The sequence below is a fragment of the Apteryx rowi genome, unplaced genomic scaffold, assembly GCF_003343035.1.
Source record: "Apteryx rowi isolate R43461 unplaced genomic scaffold, aptRow1 scaffold_205, whole genome shotgun sequence".
NCBI classification, from domain to species: domain Eukaryota; kingdom Metazoa; phylum Chordata; class Aves; order Apterygiformes; family Apterygidae; genus Apteryx; species Apteryx rowi.
In genome coordinates, this window is record NW_020448364.1 from 1,035,466 (window position 1) to 1,056,817 (window position 21,352).

General features: G+C 42.9%; 1 protein-coding gene across 1 annotated transcript in view; it reads right to left on the reverse strand.

Moving 5' to 3' along the window:
- PKHD1 (PKHD1, fibrocystin/polyductin) overlaps positions 1-21,352 on the reverse strand; it is a 269,755-nt gene that overhangs the window by 11,942 nt on the left and 236,461 nt on the right. Inside the window, exons 59-61 of the mRNA XM_026063949.1 lie at positions 16,778-17,795; positions 5,049-5,175; positions 3,638-3,725 (exon numbers count right to left, since the gene is read on the reverse strand). Of these exons, the coding sequence (XP_025919734.1) occupies positions 3,638-3,725; positions 5,049-5,175; positions 16,778-17,795 (1,233 nt within the window). The remainder of the gene's footprint in view (positions 1-3,637; positions 3,726-5,048; positions 5,176-16,777; positions 17,796-21,352) is intronic.

Sequence of the window (21,352 nt, forward strand, 5' to 3'; positions counted from 1 at the left end):
AAGTCAATACTTCCTAGGATGCTGGACTCCATCCAGCGACCACAAACACAGACTCTCTTGCTTGCTCAAAGACAACACGTAATAATTATTTTCTTTACGAAGCAGGTGTCTTGGCAGTTAAGCAGCACAGGTGAAGGTACATACAGTTTGAACGTGATACTCTTCCATCCCCATACTCAGGATACTGAGCAAACTGGTGAAATAAACATCTTTGTGAGACACCTTTAGCCAGTGTTTTTGTAACCACAAATGCATAGGACCATTCAGGAGGTGTAGACAGGGCTGTTGATAGTAGGCCAGATTGCAAGACCTTTGCCTATATCAGTGCTTATCTTCTTACATTAATTATCCTCTTCTCTTCCCAGAAGTGTCTACGGCACCCAGCTCAGGATGAGCTGGATTTTCCTTGTTGTAACTTTAACTAGTGATTCTAGTGGCATAAATTTGTGAAGTATCTGGGATATCAGATGTGAATATTTGGAAGCTTTCTCACATGCCAGCTGCAGAATAGAGACTTGTAAGGAAAAGTACAGCATTCCTACACTTCCCTGGGCCTCAGTGTAAAACCCTTCTCCCATTAGCCCAACACTTCAGCAATGGTCACTGAACACTGTTGGGCTGATCCGAACTTTGTGCTAGAAAGGCAGGGGGAGAAGCACTGAGCTGGACCTGGAAGCACAGAGCAAATGCAGGGCATTCGCTTCACTGCTGCCTGCAAGCTGGAGAAAAGCCTTCAGAGGTAACCTGCAGTCATTACCTATGCTCTCCCACCTTGACCTGTGTCCCCATGAGTAAGGGAGGCAGAATGTAGGATCTTCTGCTCCTTTTAGGCTGTTAGACATTTAACAGAGCATGAAAACATTTCTATCTGTGGGGTAATCCAAGGAAAACAATTTCTGCCACCCCTGCCTCAGTTCCTCTCCCACTCTGCGTGCCTGTACCTACAGGACAAGAACTAACCGTCAATCGGTGTCAGGGTCTGTTTTTTGGCATTGAAGTGACTGGCATGCCCTGGCCTTAAATTGTGCTCTTAAATTCTTACAGCCTCCAAACATCAGTGCTGCATGAGGGCTGCCTATTGAGAACTGTTCATTGATGTGTTGCCTTCAGAGCCATGCTCAGAAATTGTTAGAGAAAAGTCTAGCTGTCCTGGGCCAAAAGCATACTACGTTTTAACAGTTTAATCACAGCTAAAAAAGTTACAGTTCCCCTGTCCATGATGTGGTACTGTTTAATTTACTAGTATCCCACTTATTTTTGACTACTTATATCTTTCTCTATGTGCGTACAGCATCCAGCACAACAAAGCCCCAAACCCATTGTGGGTCTCCAGGTATGCATTATATGATATGATATATAAATAGGCAGTAATTTATACTGTGAAAAGACTTGCTGAAGACATGGGAATCTAGATTTCTCTAATTGCTCCATTCTGATCCTGGTTCATCCATTTATGTACTGAGCATATGACCCTCTTCACAACAGTATTTGCCTTGACTACCAAGAGTTTACTTGGCTCTGATGCTCACTGTAACAGCACTTTTATGGAGGGTCTTGTCAGCTGCCTTCAAATATTTATAATTGTCATTTCTAGTCTATGATGAAGCCTGCAGTACTGTACTGTACTTCTCAACAGAGACTATCTCAGCTTTCAGGCACATATGCTTCAAATCTCAGAATATTATAGATATATATGGGAATCTTCACAAAGATCTCTCAGGCAAGCTGGTATTTAACACAGAAGCGAGCTAATTTGGAGCTAAACTACTTTCCATGAGGCAGTTTGGCTGCTGTCAGATGAAGCAGCCTCACTATGCTAGACGGGACCCATTTCGATTAAATGCTGCTTTCATGTGCTTCAAAAGACGAGTGCAATAAGGACATTTGTCAAAGGAAAAACTGCAGCAAACTATTACATGCAGAACATCTGTACAACGCAGTTCATTCTTTGCTGGAGTTTACTGACTATTAATTTGATGCATGTATCTTTTAAAGAATGTGAAGTGCATTTCTTTTCTCTGACTTTTCTTTCTTTCTTCTTTCTTTTTTCTTTTTCTCTCTCTCCACCCTCCCTCCCTCCCTCTCTCCCCCCTTCCCTCCATGCACACTTCCTTCCTTCCTCTCTCTCTCCTTTCCTTCCTTCCTTCTTTCCTTTACTTAGCACTTTATTTCATTTTCATTGCAAAAGTCAGACAAAAGTTAGTCTCCTCAAAGCAGTTTTTATAAGGCATACACACAATCAATAGGAAAAAAAGGGATTTAAGATTTTGAATTGCCAAATTGTTGTTTTCTAGCCACCAGGATCAAAACCAGTCAAAACATCACTGCCAGAGCGCTTTGTTCTATTCATGGCAGGAAGTTAGTCGCATAGTCGCAGTACAATTATTATAGGAGAAATGTCTGACCTACAAACTCAGTCTGAAAGTATTTCTGTGGGTCACTCAACTTGTATAAATGCAATCGTCTTGAAATGTACAGTGCCAAGCCAAGGATCTGGCATTGCCTTTGAACAGATCCTAAAATTAGACTGCATTTTGTGGTCACCTAAATTTTCTCTTACATGATACAGGCCACAAGATCTTCACAGCTGATCATGATAGCTGGTCCAACAACCTGTCACTCACCTAGACCCACATTTCTAAGCCTTTGAGGCTTACCTCCCTGAGAATGCACTAAAAACAACAAAAAAGACCTGAACAATTTTCTAACCTATAAACCTGGAACTRCAACAGGGCAGGAAGAACTTATAATTAACAGAAGCATAAGCTAAAAGGGTGAGAACTCCTAATCTAGAGCATGAGCGCCACTTACCTTCCCCAAATGTTATCTTTTCAAGTCAAATTTAATACACAAATCAAATTTAATACACAAATAGCCTTACTGTAAACAAAATACTTTACCTATAATAGGAAACCTGACTTTTCACTGTGTGCCCTGTTTTCTGACATTTAAAGATCAGAACAAGGGAAACCGGGATGCTTTGTTTATAATCCATTGCATTTCCACTTTCCAGTTTACAAGCATATGATCATCCTCAGGTTTTCAGTTCAGCACTGTGCTTAAAAAACGATCTCTATCTAAACATGTGCATAGTCTCAATAACCTCAAGGGAAATACTCACATGCTTAGAGTTAATCATGAGTTCAGGTCTTTTGATAAATGAGGACCAGAAGGGAAGCATTTAAATCCCTCATGAAAAACATTTTCACATTGAAGTATGCTAATTAAAAACAATAGGCAGTTATTTCTGTCTGTACTTGGCCAGATCATTTGCTGGGACAAACAGATTGCCATTGACTCTAAGGAAATTACCCCAATTAACATGAGCTGAAAATCAGATATTAGGATTTCTAATCCTCCATTCTTTGCCTTTTTGATCTAAGATACACATTTTCAAGATGAACTGCTGGATATAGTCCCTTTGTGCTGTCAGAGCATGGAAACACCTTGTATAAGCTTCTCTTTCTCTAGCATATGACCGGGCAGTTCACCAAACTCCTTCTAATTCAACCTTCCTTTTTTTAGTCCAAAGATCACCTTTAAGCCCAACCTTTCCCAGGGAGAACTCTTAAATTTATCACATAATTACTCGTAGCTGCTTTGCTATAACCCTTGATGTAAGAAAACACGTCCAAACCTTTTAGCACAGCCTCCGAGGAGCCCTTGAGGTGAGCTGATACAACCCAGGGCTCTGAGGGCAGCCCCAGTTTGTCAACTCTCTTACCCTGGGAAAAAGAACAAAAGAAAAAATTCATCACCAGGAGGAAAGAAAGTTTGGATGGTTTTAAACAATTGGAATCATTTATTAATGYCCAGTGGAAGGGCAGTTTGCACCTACATGTTATGTGTTACAGACAACAAAACAGAGCTCACTGTCACTCTCTGAGATGAGCTTAAACTCAGAGGAACCAATTCTGGCAACTTCACTCTGTTTCAGCAAGGTTTGGCAAGGTTTGCTGCTTCACTTTGAATACTCGGGGTCACATTCACATCACTTATGAGAAGCACCTAATTTCAACATCATGGCATCAAAGTTCAAGGAAACTGAGTGGATTCAGTTTGTCTATATAGTTAAGCTGCAGATTTAAGTTCTTTATACACTCATTGAAAGAAATTAATTTTGATACCTAAATATCATAGCTATAATAGGCGTGCAGGATCTAGTCCATGTGTATATGAAGAGCTCAGCTTTCAGTTCTTTATTTTTTTTTGAGGGAGTTGCTAGCTCTCATGTGTAGTAGAAAAAATGGAATATGTGTCTGAAAAGGGGATGAAATTCAAGGGAGGATTCAGTTGCCTCAATTAAGGTTTCGTGTGCCATTTCAGATACCCACCAATGCTTGACACCAACCCGAGTTGGGAGATATGACTCTTGGCTTATAGAAAACCCTTACCTTTCTGCAGGAGCTGGAGGCTAAATAGGATATGCCATAGCCCAAAACACAACAAGATGCCTATGCACAGGGAACCGAATCCCACCCCAGAAGGCAAATGGATAGAAGCAGAAAGTTTTGTGTTTCAGTTGTAAAACCTGTCCAGCCACTCCCCAATTAAATAGTCCTGCTAAGGACTCATCAGACCTTGCCCACTGCTTCCAGGACCTGTTGGTACCCCTGGCAGAGCTAAATCACACCACACAGATGCCCAAGCTTCTTTCAGTCATGGGGATCTCCACACAGCACTACTTTGTATGGGGTGGACTTGCTTGGGCAGACCAGAATAGCCCATTTCACTGCCAACCTTAATGATTGTGTTGCTGTTCCTACAATCCTCAATGCTATCCTCTAACCCTGAGGAGCGGAGATTGAAAGACTGAACACAATAGCTACCAAAGTAAGAATCTAACCCTCACAGATGCAGGAGAAAGCTCAAAAATGTGACCAGAGTCTATCTTAGGAAATAAGGCATGTGACAGTACCACTGACTACTTATTTATAGAGAAATCTTATGCCTTATCTAGGTCAGTCCCCTGGCTTTTGGACTGCTTGGAGATGCCAAAAATGTACAGCATTAATAGAAGTGTCCATACACAGAGGGGTAAATCCTACCTTCCTATCCAGGAAAATGATTTGCGGCTGTACAGGAAGCTGTTTCTCCGTTTCTCCATCTGAGGGCTGCACCCGAACAGAGATGTTATAGGGCCTCACATACAAGCAAGTTCCAGGGCTTTGTCTGCTTCCATTTCTTTCACTTGCAAAAGAAGGTTAAAAACAAAAAACAAAAAAACCCAGAAAATTAATGCTATGAAAACACCTCATGTCAATTCCTGAGCCAATTCACACCTTACCTATGTCTCATAACTACACATTACTTTCTGTTCACAAGACTTCTGCCTTTTTAGTGCAGGTGGCAATACTCAAGTGTTTGTTGTGAGCAGGAAGGAGCACTGTGCTAAAAGACTACTAATTTAGCTTATGATGATATTTTGATACATTGCATGAGATCAGTATGTGCAGAAATACAAAACAGGCATCACTCCAAGGAGATCACAATGYCTAACTAATAAAAGACCCCTTTGTTCCTATCCCCAGTTAACAAATAGAAAACTGAGGAATGACCAAAATAACTTATTTTCCCAATATCACACAGGAAACATGTGGCACAGATAGATTTTATGCGTTCAGAAACCCAGTGCCTTATCCCCAAAGTCTTCATTCCAGTACACTGATAACTGAAGGCTACCAATGCTTCCTGTCCAGCTGAAAGATTTCCAATGGATATCTTCGAGCTCTCGTAAAAACAAAGTTTCAGTTCCTCTACACAAGCACAGGACTTTAAGTCATAGGGTTTTACTGCAGATCTTCATCCTGTCATACCTATGATCCTACACTTCATTATCTGTGAACTCCACATACTGAAATATAGCAGTATACAGACACCCGATTAAAAGACACTGGCTTTTCAAGACTGAAATTTGAAGTTAAGCATCCCAGGAGAGCGGTTTTGCATTTAAATAAAGAATCAACACTTTATTCTGAGCCTATATCATTTCATTCTCTCTCCCAGTGCTTTCTGTCATTTAGTATCTCTTTTATACATATACATACTTCTAAACTACAACTGCAGTGATGTGGCTGGGGGTTTGATATTGTCTTGAAATGAAAGTAGGAAAGCTATTCATTCATCTCTCTAGTGTTTGCTTAAAGGTGTTTACAAACAGAAGATTTACTGAGCACCAATTTCCTTTGGTTTAACTTCAGGTTATTTTTCAGGGTGTTACTATGCATTACAAAACAGATCCTGCTTGTACTGCAGCTGATGGGAAATATTGGCCCAAACCGTAGACAGAGAGAGAAGACTAAAGGTTTTAAGGACACCTGTGGTCTAAAGAACCGGCACAACAATTTAAACAAAAAGTCTCAGTTCTTCTCTTGGTTCTTTTTCTTTCTTGTGAGTTGTTCTTCTTGCTGTGAAGGAGCCCCCGCCTTAGGTTGCAACCCTGCACACAATGAGTTATGTCCCTGCAAGTGAGTATCAGTGTCAGGAGGGAGGAGAGAAGAGCAGCCTGCTGCTCCCCTGTTGATTTGTGCCGGGAGGAAAATAGGCTTGCCTGGCATAGTTTTGCCACTGCGAGGTGGGAACGGGCAGGAGTGCCTGTAGCCCAGCAAGGGCCGGAGCAAGGAAACCTTTCTTCTTCAGCTCGGTACCAAGAGCGTGCTATTTTGTCACTGCCCTGAAGTGTCGTGCTGGGAAGGATTTGCAATTCCCTGCTGACAGTGCTCATCGCAGAGCAGCTCAGTTGCTCAGTGCCTTGCAGCTCTTCTAAAGGTGGGCACAGTGGGCAAGCAAGTGGTATCATCGTATTTTGGTCAGCAACGGGACCTGGGCCAGGCTCCCAGAGATCATTGCGCAGTCAGCACGGACACAGCTCTGCAGAACGTGCTGAGGCTCTGCAGGAGAGCAAATGTCTGTTATTCAGTACCAAGAAAGTTATGGGTCAGAGAAAGAAATTAAAGGACCTACTGAGGGTATCAAGGCATGACCGAGAAACTAAAAGGAGATATTTGGGGCAGAGAAAAGGAAGCATTGTTGCAGTCAAGAAGAGGTTGCCATTTTATTTTATATAATATAATTTATAAAATTTATAATTCATATAATAATAATAAATTATTATTATTATCCATTGGCTTCCAGGGGAAAGAGATCAGACCCAGAGCCTGTGTCAAGGATCTGTTAAAGTCAATGTATACATCAATATTAGAAAACAAAATAGTGCCAAAGAACAAGCCTTGGCACTGAAGCTTGATCATCTCTACTGTCAACTTGTCAGTCCTTGTCAAGCCTAGGTCCAGGCAAAATAACAAAGTCTACAACTACACCCAAACAGTATGGGAGCTAATATAGTCAGAGACTTATCACTGGGCAGCTTGGATGAGGCCAGCCTGAACTGGTGTGTGAGARAGTGTACTATGGACACAGGCTGATCAACTGGCCTTGGTGCTAGAGAAAAGTCCCTGGCATATTTAACTTACTAATAAGCATAGCCAATGAAACTAATTGAACAGTTGTCTGAGTGTGTCTGCAATGTTAGGGCTGCAGCACTGGCATATCCTTGGCAGGAAAGGAGATTGGGAAGAATCTGGGGAAGCAACAACATGTCCAAATGCAGCAGGTGGCCAAGCCTAGGAGTATTTTATTTTGTTCTTTTACTGAAAAGGCAGTGGTTGCTGGTGAGGAGAAGACAAGCTGTGGGGAAGAAGGTGCCATAATGAAGACAGGAGATAGGCAATCTGAGGACTTGCACAAGGTGAAGCAGGTGCAGGTTCACCAGAAGGGTCGTGGGGATATCAGCACCCCTGGGTCAGAGGTGTGCTCTCATGTCCGGTGGTAATGAGGTTAGCTGAACACCAGGTACCTGTGCCCTCTTTCCTGCATTGTTCAGAGCTTTGTCTCCCTCTGCAGATCTTATCACTGAGCATTAGAGATAGGAAAAGAGGGACATGAGCATCCAGAGGGCTGTGTTAGGAGTCCGGGCTCATTCCTAGTGTGTGCAAAACAGCTCTCCAAAGGATGACTTTTATTTCCACAGATCCCCAGGTTTCCCCATGTTATATAGAGAAATCAAAGCTATAGGAAAGAAACTCCAGTGGAAAGCAAGTTTCAGCTTTCCCTGACAGCAAAGAAACAATAAAAAAAGTAATATTGATCATGTCCCTTTATGAGGACTGGGCTAATGGACTGAATGAGACACATGCTGTCAGACATTAATGATGTCTCCCATCTTTTGCCTACGCTGAGCCAATAAGACCAAAATTCAACATATTCTAGCCGTGCACGCTGCTAGCACTGACAGGGAGCTTTGAACGAAGCCATGACCATTGCAAGTCATTGCCCTGGAGGCTAGATGCTGTGATGGCAGTGTGCTAGCAGGCGTAGGTCTAATAGGGCAGAGGAGTAACAAGGGGTCCAGGACTGATGGTGAACTGGGATAATAAACAAGTAACTGAATTACCCTGTGTTGGTCAAGTGGGACAAGAGGGGCAAGCTTATTTATTTAACCATTTTGAGCATTTCCTTTCAGACAGCAAAGAAGTTTTGGTTAGAAGCTAGATATTTTGTGCCTGTTCAAAGCATCAGATAAGGTGGTTAGACTGAAAAAGAATAGCTCTTCTTTTTGGAATATATGTTAATTCAAAAAACCCAGTCTTTCTGAATGACGTATTCTGACTTTAACCTACTGAGGCCCTACAACCATCAGATCTGCATTTGCTGGCTGTTGCACCTATACCAAAGACTATCCAAGCTCCAGACAGCTCCCAATCTAGCTTGGGGTGAATGTTTTCCCCGTTTTACAGAGAAGGAAAGAGAGTAACTCAGCATGAACACAGCCCTCTAGGAATACACAGACATGTCTCCTGCATAAGGCAACTCTTCTCCCTTGCTCAGAGAGCTTTCATTTAGTAGTTTACGATCCCTATGGTACCCAAAACTGAAGGCAAGCAGCTGCCCGGTGGAAGCAGCTGGTGGCAGCTGGCATAGTCCAGATTCCCATAGCCTGGAAAAGTCAACTTAAAAAAAAAAAAAAATCGGGGACTGGAGGACCCAAGGGATCCACTCAAGGGTGAACTGMAAATGCCAGGTGCCTTCAGAACCAGTCCATCAGACAGGAGAGAAACATCCTCCAGATTCATTAGTGACTTTCACTAAGTGTTGGAGACCAGTGGAAATACCCATACTTACAACGCCGCCTGCTAGTGGTGAGGGACTAAGCCAGGCTTCTTCCATAACACACTCCTGAAGTTTACTGTTGGAGGAACGTCTTTTATTAAATGTAAACAGCATCACGCCGGAGGTCAGAGCCTTGCTGCTGCTGCGTATCCCAAGGTAATACCACTTTAAGCTCCACATAAACTCTTAAACAGTTTCTATCCTAAAACCAGACCGTAGGTGGYACAGTTTTTTACGATATGTTATAATAGTGCAATAAATCTGTTAGCTTAAAATCGAATCTCCGTGGCCTTTTAGAGAAATCATCATTAAATGCAAGGCCCTGTTAATGATGCCATCCCAGTGAAATTGTTTAATCTGCTAGGGGGGTGAAAGGTCACCAAATGAATTTTTTATAATACATCAACTTGACACGCAATAGGGAAAACTGTAATAGATAAAAGCAAAGGAAAAGGGCACTGTCTTCTTCTGATAGGTCAATAGCAGCCAAGAGAGTCACTCATCCACTTTTCCTTCACTACCGTGCTCCTTTTCCATTTAATATGGACACCCAATTAATACCTCAGCACCATAGACAACCTCATTTTAGGTGAATTATAGCAATTTCTTCCCCCTTCTCCGAAATGAAAGTGATCACAATACATCATAGCATTGTGCGAATTAACGTTAATTGATTCGAGTTACCAAGCATTGATGGGCCACTTCTATAATCTGGCCCTTATTGGGAGCTGGAAGGGATGAAGGGAAGATTAGATTGCACCGTCCGTTGCTTTGACGACGGCAGTCACCTGACGGCTTGTTAGACAGTTGTACGGTTCTATTGCAGGCCCCAGTGGGGTCGTCAGTAAACTGGAGTGATGTCCAAACATCATTACACGCTGCTCCGATATTAAAGCAAAGGGATTAGCACCTTATTGCAAGCAACCTGGATTTGTCATTGTGCTGTCGTTATCCAATTTCCAGATGATAATGTGACTGTGGCCTGCGGGCGTTTGGTCCTACAGCCAAACTAAGGTGTATATATATATATCTATCTATATATATATATATGTACACACATCCCCACAAAGATCCAGCACCCAAAGCCATTTAACCCTTTAGTCGCCAGACTCCTCTTAACAAAGCATGTGAAAGAATTTTTCTTCCTTTTCCGTGTTAAGCAATGGTCAAGGGTGCAACACAATGGCAAAACAGGCTGACTTCAGAGCAGAGACTCCTGTCACTCACTTTTAATTTTACACCAGCCACGCTCTGCTAATAGAAGTGACACTGCTCGTATTTTAAATAAGGCTGAGCGAGGAAAGGATCAGTCCCTCAGAGACGGGGCTGTCAGCTCCTCTCTGCTGTGTGCACACACCCCATGTAAATCATCAAAGGCACAGCTCTCCTTGTGTCACTTTTATCAGAGATCTCATTAATTGTTAAAAGGAAAACCAGATACGTATGTGACATTAAAAAAGCAGACCTTGTCTGACAGCAGTAAGATGCCACTTCTGGGACCGGATCTCCTCCCAGTCCCCTAGAAAGCCTATGGGTACACTCCTGGCTCTGAGGTGTGCTCCTGCACGTTTCTGAACATCCGTAACTTCTGGGGAAATACATGGGAATTGGGAAAGGCTCCCCTTGAGCTGGTCTCCTTCATTTTGAACTGAGATATAATAACACAAAGCCCTCGCTTTCAATGAGGCACACATTGGATGGGATGACTCATAGCCCTTTAATGACAATATATCCTTTGTTCCCCCCATGTAGACCTGCAAAGTGTTTTAGCTGATAGAGTTAGCACTGTTTGTCCTGAGTCCTTCCTCCCCTCTTCACTCTCCTCCTCTGCTCTCTCTTCCTGTCCTTTCTCTTTTCCTCTTTCCTTGCTCCCTTCCCTCCCTTCCTGCAGGGGAACCATCTAGTTTTTGGAAGCCCACTGATGGAGCAAGCTGCAGTTTCAGCCACAGTTCCAGTGGAGGTAAGACTTTAATTCTCATTGCCTGAATTTTATAATTCACGGGTGTCACTTTTGAGAGTGATTGGTGAATTTTCATAGCTGTGAGGCACAAAATGACACTCCAGAGTAACAAGGACTTTTTAGACAGGTTTACTACATATGGTAGATATTAACCAAAGGGTAGCTTAAAAGTATGCTCAGTTTAAGAAGAAGCAGGTCCATTTTAATTCAAAGGCAACTACTGTAGCCAGGAGGACTGACAGACTGACAAAGTCCAGTGCTGTCTCAACTGATTTAGTCTTATTTTGCTTCTGTGATTAGATACCTTCCCCAGCAGACAGGGAGAATAGAGATCTCAGTTCAGTGCTCCATCATTCTTAGTGACTTTCACAGATCACTGCGCCTAATTTTTCCCCTTCCTTCCCAGTGCAAGGTAGTAACCTCCTACAAGGAGGCTATATAAGCTCCTGGAAGTCTAGCTGTGGGAGTCCTCGCAAGAACTACCTTTCTCTACTGACGATAGGCAGGGGCATCAAACTACCTCCTAAACCTCCCCAGTCTGAATTCAGTTTGAGGAAGTGTTAAAATAGCAGCCCTGGAGTAACATCTACATAGCCAAAGACCTCGTGCAGTATCGACAGCCCCAGTACAATTGTGCCTTTCTGACTCCACCAACGTGCTGATGGTTCAGTTTTGTTGCCCACTCAGTTCCGTTTTTTTCTGCTAAAAATGCCACCAGAAGAGGCAATTAACAAAAGGTTTTGCGATAAGGAAACTTCACCTCTAAGACCTGGAATAACTTCCCACAAACTCTTTTCCCACACAAGCCACCAGTTACTACCTTCAATCATCACAGAAAGATGTGTCTGAATCTCTGAGTTCATGCTGAACTCATGCTGATGTTCATGATGAACAAATGAAGAAGAGTTGCATGAGGCCACACTGCCCTTTGGTGTCTAGCCTCATCCTGAATAACAATCTATAAATATTCTCTTTGTCTGTACCAAGGCCTTAGCTCCCAAACCAGACAACACAACTTCTCTCTGGCCAAAATTCTGGTATTTCCTGCTGAGAAGAGGGCCAGGTGGGTAGCCAGGGCTTTCCTTGCTACAGTGTCATGACACAGCTGTGCACACACCCAGATGTGAGAAATCAGGTCTGCCCACTTAGACACAACCTCAAGTGCTGCATTAGGTGCAGCTCTGAGGTCAGGATTTTGGCATCCTACCTTTCACTACAAAGAGGAGGAGAGGTTGGACCCCTCCACAGAATGACTTTTCATCTTCCTTTTTTAAAACCCTTTGCAATTACTTACAACAGCCTACCTGAAAACTGCATGAAGGTTATCAAGTCCAAGCACTTCAAGGTTAGGAGGTGTCAGAATTAATCAAGTTTGGACCTTTAACTCTGCCTGCCTCTGTGTATGCCTTGTGACATAGCGAATGAGTACTAACTTCTCATTTAGTCCTCTGGATAGGTATTGCTCTCTGAATGAGCACTTTGGCAATTTGCTTCACTTTTATTGCTTGCTGTGAGTCTCAAACATCGTTATTTCCTGCACACACACTATTTTTCACATGCTACCCCAAATCTAATGTCTGCAAATTTCAGTTTGTAACAGGTTAAAGGTCTATCAGGGATGAGCTAGGTACCTGCCTTAGAGAGGGAAGATGGACTAAATGGTTTCTGGATGACTGTCCAGCTTTATATTTCTGATTTTGTATAAAACACCCACACAAACATACACTATGTATTTGCTGTTGTGTTTTCTTACTCTTTTGCTTTATATTTACACTGATATTCGGCAAACTTTGCAAAACAGAGATTATTATCTGTAAATACATTGCAATATACGTTTATACACACACATTCACAGAAAGATGCAGCTATGTGACAGTTATCTCTCTGTATCTCTAGCTGTGCAAGGCTATAGCTGTCATAGCAATCATCTCTTTCTTTCATTGGCAAACCAATGAGCCATGCCTGAAGTGACCCTAACAATGGAGTTAAATTAAAATCATGTAAAAAGGCATTGCAAATCATAATAGACAACTCATTTTTTAAAGGCTTGGCAATGAGATACACTGACTTATTGCCTTGCTACCACAGTAAGGTTTCCAAAGCTACCTTCAGCCTCACTGTCCCAGGCTGCAAAGAAGAACACTCAGTCTTTGCTGATCAAACATCTTTTTGCTGTTGTCTTTAAGCAAGAAGAGCCATGAGTCTGAACCTGCAGGGAGACTGGCCCTGCAGGAGTAAAGGTTCTGTAAATATCTGTTAGCTTGATTGGATTTTGCATAACTCGGGGGTGAAAATATTTCTCTGTTCCTTCCACAGAATAAATACATGGGAATACTTAGTCTGACTTGTAAACCCAACCCCATTATCCTTGCCTGTGCTAGCATGTACTGCCTAAAGAGAGACAGATAGACAGTGGGGATATTACATGTCCCAACAGGAAAACCCTGATTTCATTTCACAAGTTATCTGTGGCCTTATTGTATCACAAATGCCAGCCATGAGTAATTCCAGAAAAGCTGTGACTGATGGGGAGTAATAAATAACACTGCAGAGGAGCCCAAGCAGAAAAGGTAGTTGGGCTCTGATCTGGTCCACTGATTTGGTGATTTAGTCTTCTGCTGAATACACGTCCCACGTCTTCCCCTCTCTGGACTGAGCTACTGAGAAGATGAATCTCTGGCTTTAAGCTGGTGCTGTTCTTGCCCCTCTAATAAAAGAGCCTCCTTCCCTGGGTGCTGCCCTGACCCTCGCTGCTTGGTGGAGGTCGCCCCCATCCACATCACCCTTGTCCACAGCTGATGCGTGATGAGGAGGGCTGGCGTCACAGAGCTTCTAATTCCTGATGCACAGAGGAGAGGGCAGGAAACACTTCTCCATATGCCACCCTGGAGAGCAGTGTGAGGTGCAGGGAAGATCTCACTCGTGTCTGACAAAGGGCAGCCACAAAGTGTTCCTGCCTGGCACACCAAAGAGGCAGTGAGCCTTCCCTGTAGGTGATCCCTGTTTGCCCACTGTGACGTTTCACGGAGGTATTGAGGAATCCACAGACACTTAATAGGGTTCTGTTGGACTTGCTGTGAAAAATTATAGCTTTTACATTTCCCACAGTGTAGCTATCATTGCTCCTCTTGTGCTGATCATCAGTAATCAACACAGGGAATGAGGGGTCATTTATCTGTCAAAGTCTGCAAGCTGCTGGGCGTCTCAGAATAGCATAGAGAAAGGATAACATTTGCTATCACAGGCTGCAAGACTTCCTGCAACACTGTTTGCTTAAAAACTGTCCCACTTGCACCGGAACACAAGCACCCCCCACTGATGTTAGTGATGCTGTGCTCATAAACAATATTCCGTGTCTTCAGGGTCTGGCCCTAACTTAAGACTTGATCTTGCAAACAACAATTTCTCAGTGTGCTTAATAAGAAACCACCTCAAAAGAAATCAAAGCAAATACTCCTGTGGTCCCAGTTTAGCAAACCTTAATGTGGGAGTTTCACTATCATAAGCCACTCTGTTCCCAGTAGAAAAGTTAAGCATGCGAATAGCAGCTTGTATCACTGGCAGTCAGCAGACATCAGGATGGTACAGGGGTCAGTGGTAGAAAGAGGATACGGTATTAATTAGAGAAATAAGTCTTAGACAAATCCAATTTCTTTCTCTGCTTAATAAAGATAACTGCATAGATGGAATATGCTTATAGTCGGGTAAGGCTCAGCAGTGCACAACATCAAAAAATAACATTATGCAATATCAAGACAGTACACAATAAGGTTGCCAGGCATTAAATCCCATGTCCCCTATTAAAAACAGATGGAATATTACCTTTTTCATATTTTCCATATGCTTTTAATATGGATTCAGGATCTGGAGCTGAAATATACGGCTGTCTGCTCCCTCCACAGCCCTGCTCCTCACAGCGTTCTCGGCAGATAAGGGCTGCCATCTGGGCCGTACAAATAGTGGCTGCAAGAGGCCGAATAGAGCAAGACAGGGCCAGAGGAAGGAAAGACAGAAAAGGGTTGTTTGTTGCTGTGGAGGAAGGGAAACCTTTTTGGAGGAGGAAAGGAAAGGCCTTTGGAAATTGAGCCCTCATTGAGCCTCATCAATAAAAAATCAGTGTATACAAAACTCATCAAGAACTAGTTAACAGGCAGAGCAAAAAATGTAGTTTCCATAGGGAAATGATTATCAGGTAACAGAGGGTCCGCTGGTGTTGTGTTAGAACCAGCTGCAGGCCTGATGCTGGGGGATATTTACCTCAACAGACAAATATAAAATCACTTCTGATGAAAACACCAAAGTTTTGGTGGGCTGGTAAATTGTGGAGAGTTGAGAACAGCCAAACAAGGGCACCCAGACATGTGGTGTGTTGGATCTGGGCAAAGAAATTGCATTTTTATGCAGTCAAATGCAAAGCTATGTGTGCAGTAAGACAAGTTTTAAAACATGGAAAGCCACAGACACAGAATGGGGGATTGGGTCCTGGAAAGCAGTAACTAAAAAGAAACTAGAGAATATAGTGAGAAAATGAATGATCAGGAGCTCTTATATTTCTGTGGAAAAATGGGCTAATGGGATCATTGAATTCTGTGAGTAGAAAATGGGATTTATTACCACTTTTGCATATGGCACTGACATCAAGGAAAACTGCTAGCAATTCAGACATCCACACTTCAGAAAGGATTCAAAAACACAGAGGGGGAGAAGGAAAGAAACCAAAAAAGGATTTAAACACCTTACACCGACCAGAGCTCAAACTCCTCAATTTATTAAAAGCAGCCAGGTAAATGATTTTATTGCTCTGGAGGTATCTGCAGGAGAGGGAACAGCCAATGCCCAGCAGTTTGCTGATGTAACAGAAAAAGACAGAGCAAGAAGCTCTCACAGGAAGCTGGAGACGGAGGTATTCGCAAGAGAAAGCAGGCAAGTATTTGTGATACAAAAACAGGGATAGCATTCAGCATCTAGACACACATTCAAAAGAAGTACTGGATGCTGCCAGCTCCATTATCTTTAAGGCTGGTTTTCTAGAATGCATATTTTAGCCAAACACAGAAGTCAACACCTAGGTATCAGAATAAACAGAAGTGGCCTGTGTCACACAGGAGATTAAACTAGAAGATTAAATGGTCCTTTCCAGCCTTAAATTCTGTCAGTATGTGAATCAAGGTTTAGACCCGTAAGCAATTTAAGGCAGCAACCTGTCTTCCACACCACGTCTCTGGCAGTGCATCAATTTATAAACATTCATAGGCTTACTTAAGTGTCTAAAAGTAAAGAAAGAGATACCATAGTCTGAGCTCCTTTAGAAATATTGACCTTACCCAATAGTTTACAGTTTCAAGGCAAACTTCTAGTAACTCTATCCTAGTTTAAGGCATCATGGACAGCTCTGCAGTACACAGTGGAATATGGTGCAGAGATCCATGAGAACCAGCAAAACATCATAGATTACACTCAGGAGTCCTGCTAAATTCCTGGGCATAGCTATGCCAGGAGATCTTTATAATGCATTCCACTGTGGTTAGACATATTTCAGTCAATGGAGAAGTTATTCCCTATCCTGACAAGCAGATCAAATGGTTAAATTGCCTCACTCCACTTAAATCAATGTCAACATCTTTGATGATACTGCAGCAAAACAATTACCTGTTATTATCTCCTCCTGGAGACAGGAAGGCAGGCTGAGTCACCATTAAAGTATCTACTGGTAAATCCAGGCCTCTCTGAAGGTCTCCAGTTTGATGAGTGTTAATAATAGTTCTGGCCAAGCTTTTTAAGCCATCGCTTGTCAAGGAGGGATGAAATTCGTTTCTTGAATGGCCTGGTGGATCACCGAGTTCAATGATAAGCACTCTTGATGGAACAGCTCTGTCAGATGGCTGCAGGGTTTGTGCGCTTACTGATCTTCTCCCCACTCTCTGTGAGCCAGCCCTGGTATAAGAGGCCATGCAAAATGTCATGTTAGGGCAGTGATATCTCCTCTTGCTAGCACTGGATGAGATGACTTTTAACATGCTTTCATCTCCCAGAACATGATAGACTATTCTGACTTGGTCATGACCAACCTGCAAGAAATCAGCTAATCGACGTATTATACTTGCCTCACCCTCTTCCCCAATGGTCTCAGGTACAGAAAAAGCAATGTGAAGGGAAAGGCCAGTGACTATTTCTACAGGTTCCTCTTCATGAAGGAGAACATAGAGAAGGTTGTCCTCAAAGTTAAAGTAATTGGCTCCTACCCCTTCATTCAGTGAGAAAGAAGATAGGGTTGGAGAGACATACTTCCCTTGAATGAAAACACGAAGGCTGAGGGGTTCATTGTAGAATATAGCAAGGGGCACCCTGGTTGAGTTTTGGCCACTGAGAAGGTAAAGTCTGAAAGTCAGAGGTGCTAGGTCAGGGAAGCAAACTGTAGTGAGTTTGTTGGATGGCAAGACAGAATAGAAAGCAGGAGGATGCTCTGCTGGATAACATTTTGCATTTGAAGTCACATCACTGAAGGTATCCATAAAGCTGCCAGTCATCGCTACCACTGGAGATAGTCTCTGGTTGACTATACTGGGGTCCAGGTTTTCAAGGATGACAAGTGCATGATCTGTCTGCTTGCAGAAGTAGCCTTGTACTGCGGGTTTGAAGATACACTTGCTGTCATCTCTGTAAATTCCTGGAAAGATAGAGAGAGGTGAGGAGAGGAAAAAAAAAAGGAATTGTTTCAGGTAGCATCTCAACACTTTGTGCTATAACTGTGTATTTTCCCATTCAGTGCTTAAATTTGTTTCTGTGGATGCTAAAGTTTTATATAGTTTTAAAGGAAAACTGGACACTAAGGGATATGAAATGGGTAGAAACCACATCTACCTCAAGAAGTCCTTGAGCTGAAAATTGTTGAAGACTGGTAGAGCATGAGAGAGAACCATCATAGACTGTTCTTTCTATTCTCTAGACATCCAGTTATGGGCACTGTTGAAAGAGCAAGTTGGGCTAGATGGATCTTTGGTCTGACCCAGCACATTAATCCATATGTCTTTATGTCTTCTCCTGGTTCTAAGCCTGTAGCAGGGTCAAAAATCAGGTCATGACCGCAATTCTTTGGAAAGATAACAACTCTACACCGAGTCCTCTCATCCCACTCACATGGATTGCATTTCAAGGAAACAGCCTAGAAAGGATTAGCATATCATTAATCCAATCCAGTGATGAGAAACACCTCACCCAGCTTTAGAGCTGGGACAAAGCTCCAGATTCAGACACCTACAATTAACATCTATAGTAAAGACCCTGTGCTCCGACTGTCTAAGCTCCCATCACAGTCACTGGAGATCTGGAGTTTAATTTATTTGCCCACAAATAGTCATCTAGTGTCATGTGGGATGCCCTGAGGTATTTATCTGCACAGCCTGGCAGATGTGACAGAAGGCCTACAGAAGACCATCCCTTCTTGGGTGGCAGCTGGAGGCCAGGTGGGACCATAGCACCTGAAATTACACTAGACACCTGTTTTGGGCAACTGAACCCCACCTATTCCCAGCCATTAATACAGTCATGGCAGTGTAGAAAACAAGTCAGTTAACCTTAAAATAGGTACCTACATTTTGTCAGCTGAATTGCTCTCTAGACTCCCCTAACTGTACCAATTAGAGTTAKGATCCAGTCACCAAAACACAGATGTATAGTGTCACTTGAATTTCTTAGGGTAGCTACAGTATCTGTAGATACTGCACAGGACCTATGGGAGTGGAAGAGACACTTTAGGTAACAGAATCAAGCCCTCTTCTCACTTCAAAGAGCTAAGACACTTCCATCCATGTCAGAATCTGCAGCAGAATCCCATCCCAGGTGTCTACCCTATAGCAGCTCTATGGAGACTAATCAAGAAGAACCTTTTACAGAAGGATCTATATAAAGGACATCTAGGCCATACAGTTGTTGGAGTGAGGGCATGATCTCTCTGACCGAATATAGGTCTCTGCTTTAAGATGAGAGAAGTTGTGCCTCAGGCTGTAATGATGAGATCATCACTGATTATAAGGAAGAATAAAAGTAAATGAGTGCACACAGGGACACCAAAAATGTAAACATTTCTCCCCAAAGCACCCTAGGGAACGATGTGTGTTTTTGTTTTTCCTCCCTCCCTTCAAAATAAAATCAAAGAAGGAATTTACTACTGTAGACAGCTGTAATCCTCCTTTCCTCCCCAAGCCTGCTCTTTTCCTGGTTGGCTGTGTGCATGAATGTGTTAGGCAAAGCATGGACAATGTCTGAACTAATTCTGCGTTCCTCATTCAGCAGCTCTGGGGATGTGTACACAGATCAGTAGTGCTTAGTGTTAAGGATAAAAAGAAAGAGATAACGTACTTGAAGGTCTCAAATTTTTGAATGCATAAAAGAGCATTCACCTTAGTAAGCAAATGCTAGAACTGTGAAACTCCCTGCTAGAAGGAAAAAACAGACTCCTGGAAAAGAGATGAATTAAATATTGCCATAGAGGAATCAGCCTGAGTTCACTTTATAGTTACATCTTTATGCCTGATTCCTGTGGACACTTAACTATGATTTATTTCAAGGGGATTCCTCAAGTGCAGAAAGTCACCCAGGTCTATGAGTGTTTCCCAGAACGAGCTCTCATTGCGCACGTCACAGACGAGAGCAATGAAATTACATAAATGTCAAGCTCTGCTCAGAGAGGAGGTCCAAGTGAGATAGGATCTGTGCAAATGCACCTATTTTTAGACAGCAGCTTACTATCCTCTCCTTTTTTCCTTGCTTCTTTTAGTTTTGGCTAGTCTTTCCCTTTTTTGTTTCATCATTACATGCATTTGCTCTTAGCATGTGCTGGGGGCAAGAGAGGAGGGAGCAGCGACTTCATGCAGAAGCAGAAGTGGTAATGCTGCACTCAGATACTTGTGATGGTCCTCGAGCGCCAGGAACACGCACCCTGCCGACGGCAGCCAGGCCACGAAGGCTGGCAGATCTTATCGCCTGCTCTCCCGGAAACATCCAAATCACGCCCTTCTCCCCTGGGTGACATTGCTCTTGTCTACAAATGGGGCTCACTGATATTTTGTGATTCCCAGGGCTTGACTTTGCCTTGCCAAGTGGGTTTGTCAGGAGGTTGCCTATGCGCCCACACGCTGATACACACACACCCATCTTCGCTTGTCTCCTTCCAAATGGCCTTATCTGCCAGTCACAATTTCTGCAGCCAGCAATTTCGATCACTTTTAAATGAAACCCATGCTGGCCTTAGTAATCATAATGTCATTTACAATTTACCACAAAACACGTTTATTCAGTTAGTAGCACATTGGAGAAAGAGAACTCCATATGAACTCGCCGCTGAAGGCCTAATCTGATTATTTCCTCATGAAAATCCAAGCAGGGGTGCTTGTAAGAGGGGCCTGAGAGAAGAAGGGAAAAAAAGTGAGGCCTGGTCACAGCTGACTCTCATAATCAATGCGAATAGATAAGTGACACGGCGTGTCAGGGCCAGCACCTAATCTGCCCTGGGGCTTTCCTCTCAAAAAGGCCAGAGTGGACAGGACTTAATAAATACTGAGTGACCACTGAATATTGAGCTGACATGTGCTATTTACATCGGCGGCGGACAACAGCGGTGATAAATTCCAGAAGCCCTCCTCCTAAATGGGTGAAATTAGATTAAATGGGTTATATTTGCCCGTGCGTTGTGTGTGCACGCGCACGCACGCGCGTGAGAGAGAGAAAAAGTGGGGAAAAGAGAAGAAGGAACGTGTGGGAAGACACAAACAGGTCAAAGATGGAGACATCCACGTCTGTGGGAGCACGTGCACGTGTGAGACAGGCGGCATGTGCCCTTGGGGGCCACATGCACGGGAGGAGAGGAAGAACGGATGTGTGTGCCGTGCACGTGTGTGTGCACGTGTGCTGCATGCACGGGTCTCCGTCAATGCACGAAAGAGAGAAAAAGTCGGAGGTAGAAAGTATGTGTTTGTGTCCACTCTCCCCAGCTATTTCCCTAGCCTCAGGTAGCAGATCTTGCTTTCTGCAGATTCCCCCATCATCAAGTCAAGTTCATTATTTAATTTTATATTTTTATATATATATATATATATAAAATATATATTTTTATATCTATATATATGTATGTATATAAGATTTAAGCACTCAGGTTGCTTCTACGGCTCCTGACAAATATTAACTTTGTGTCAATATTTGTCCTTCCTGTCGTGAAATGAGGATTTT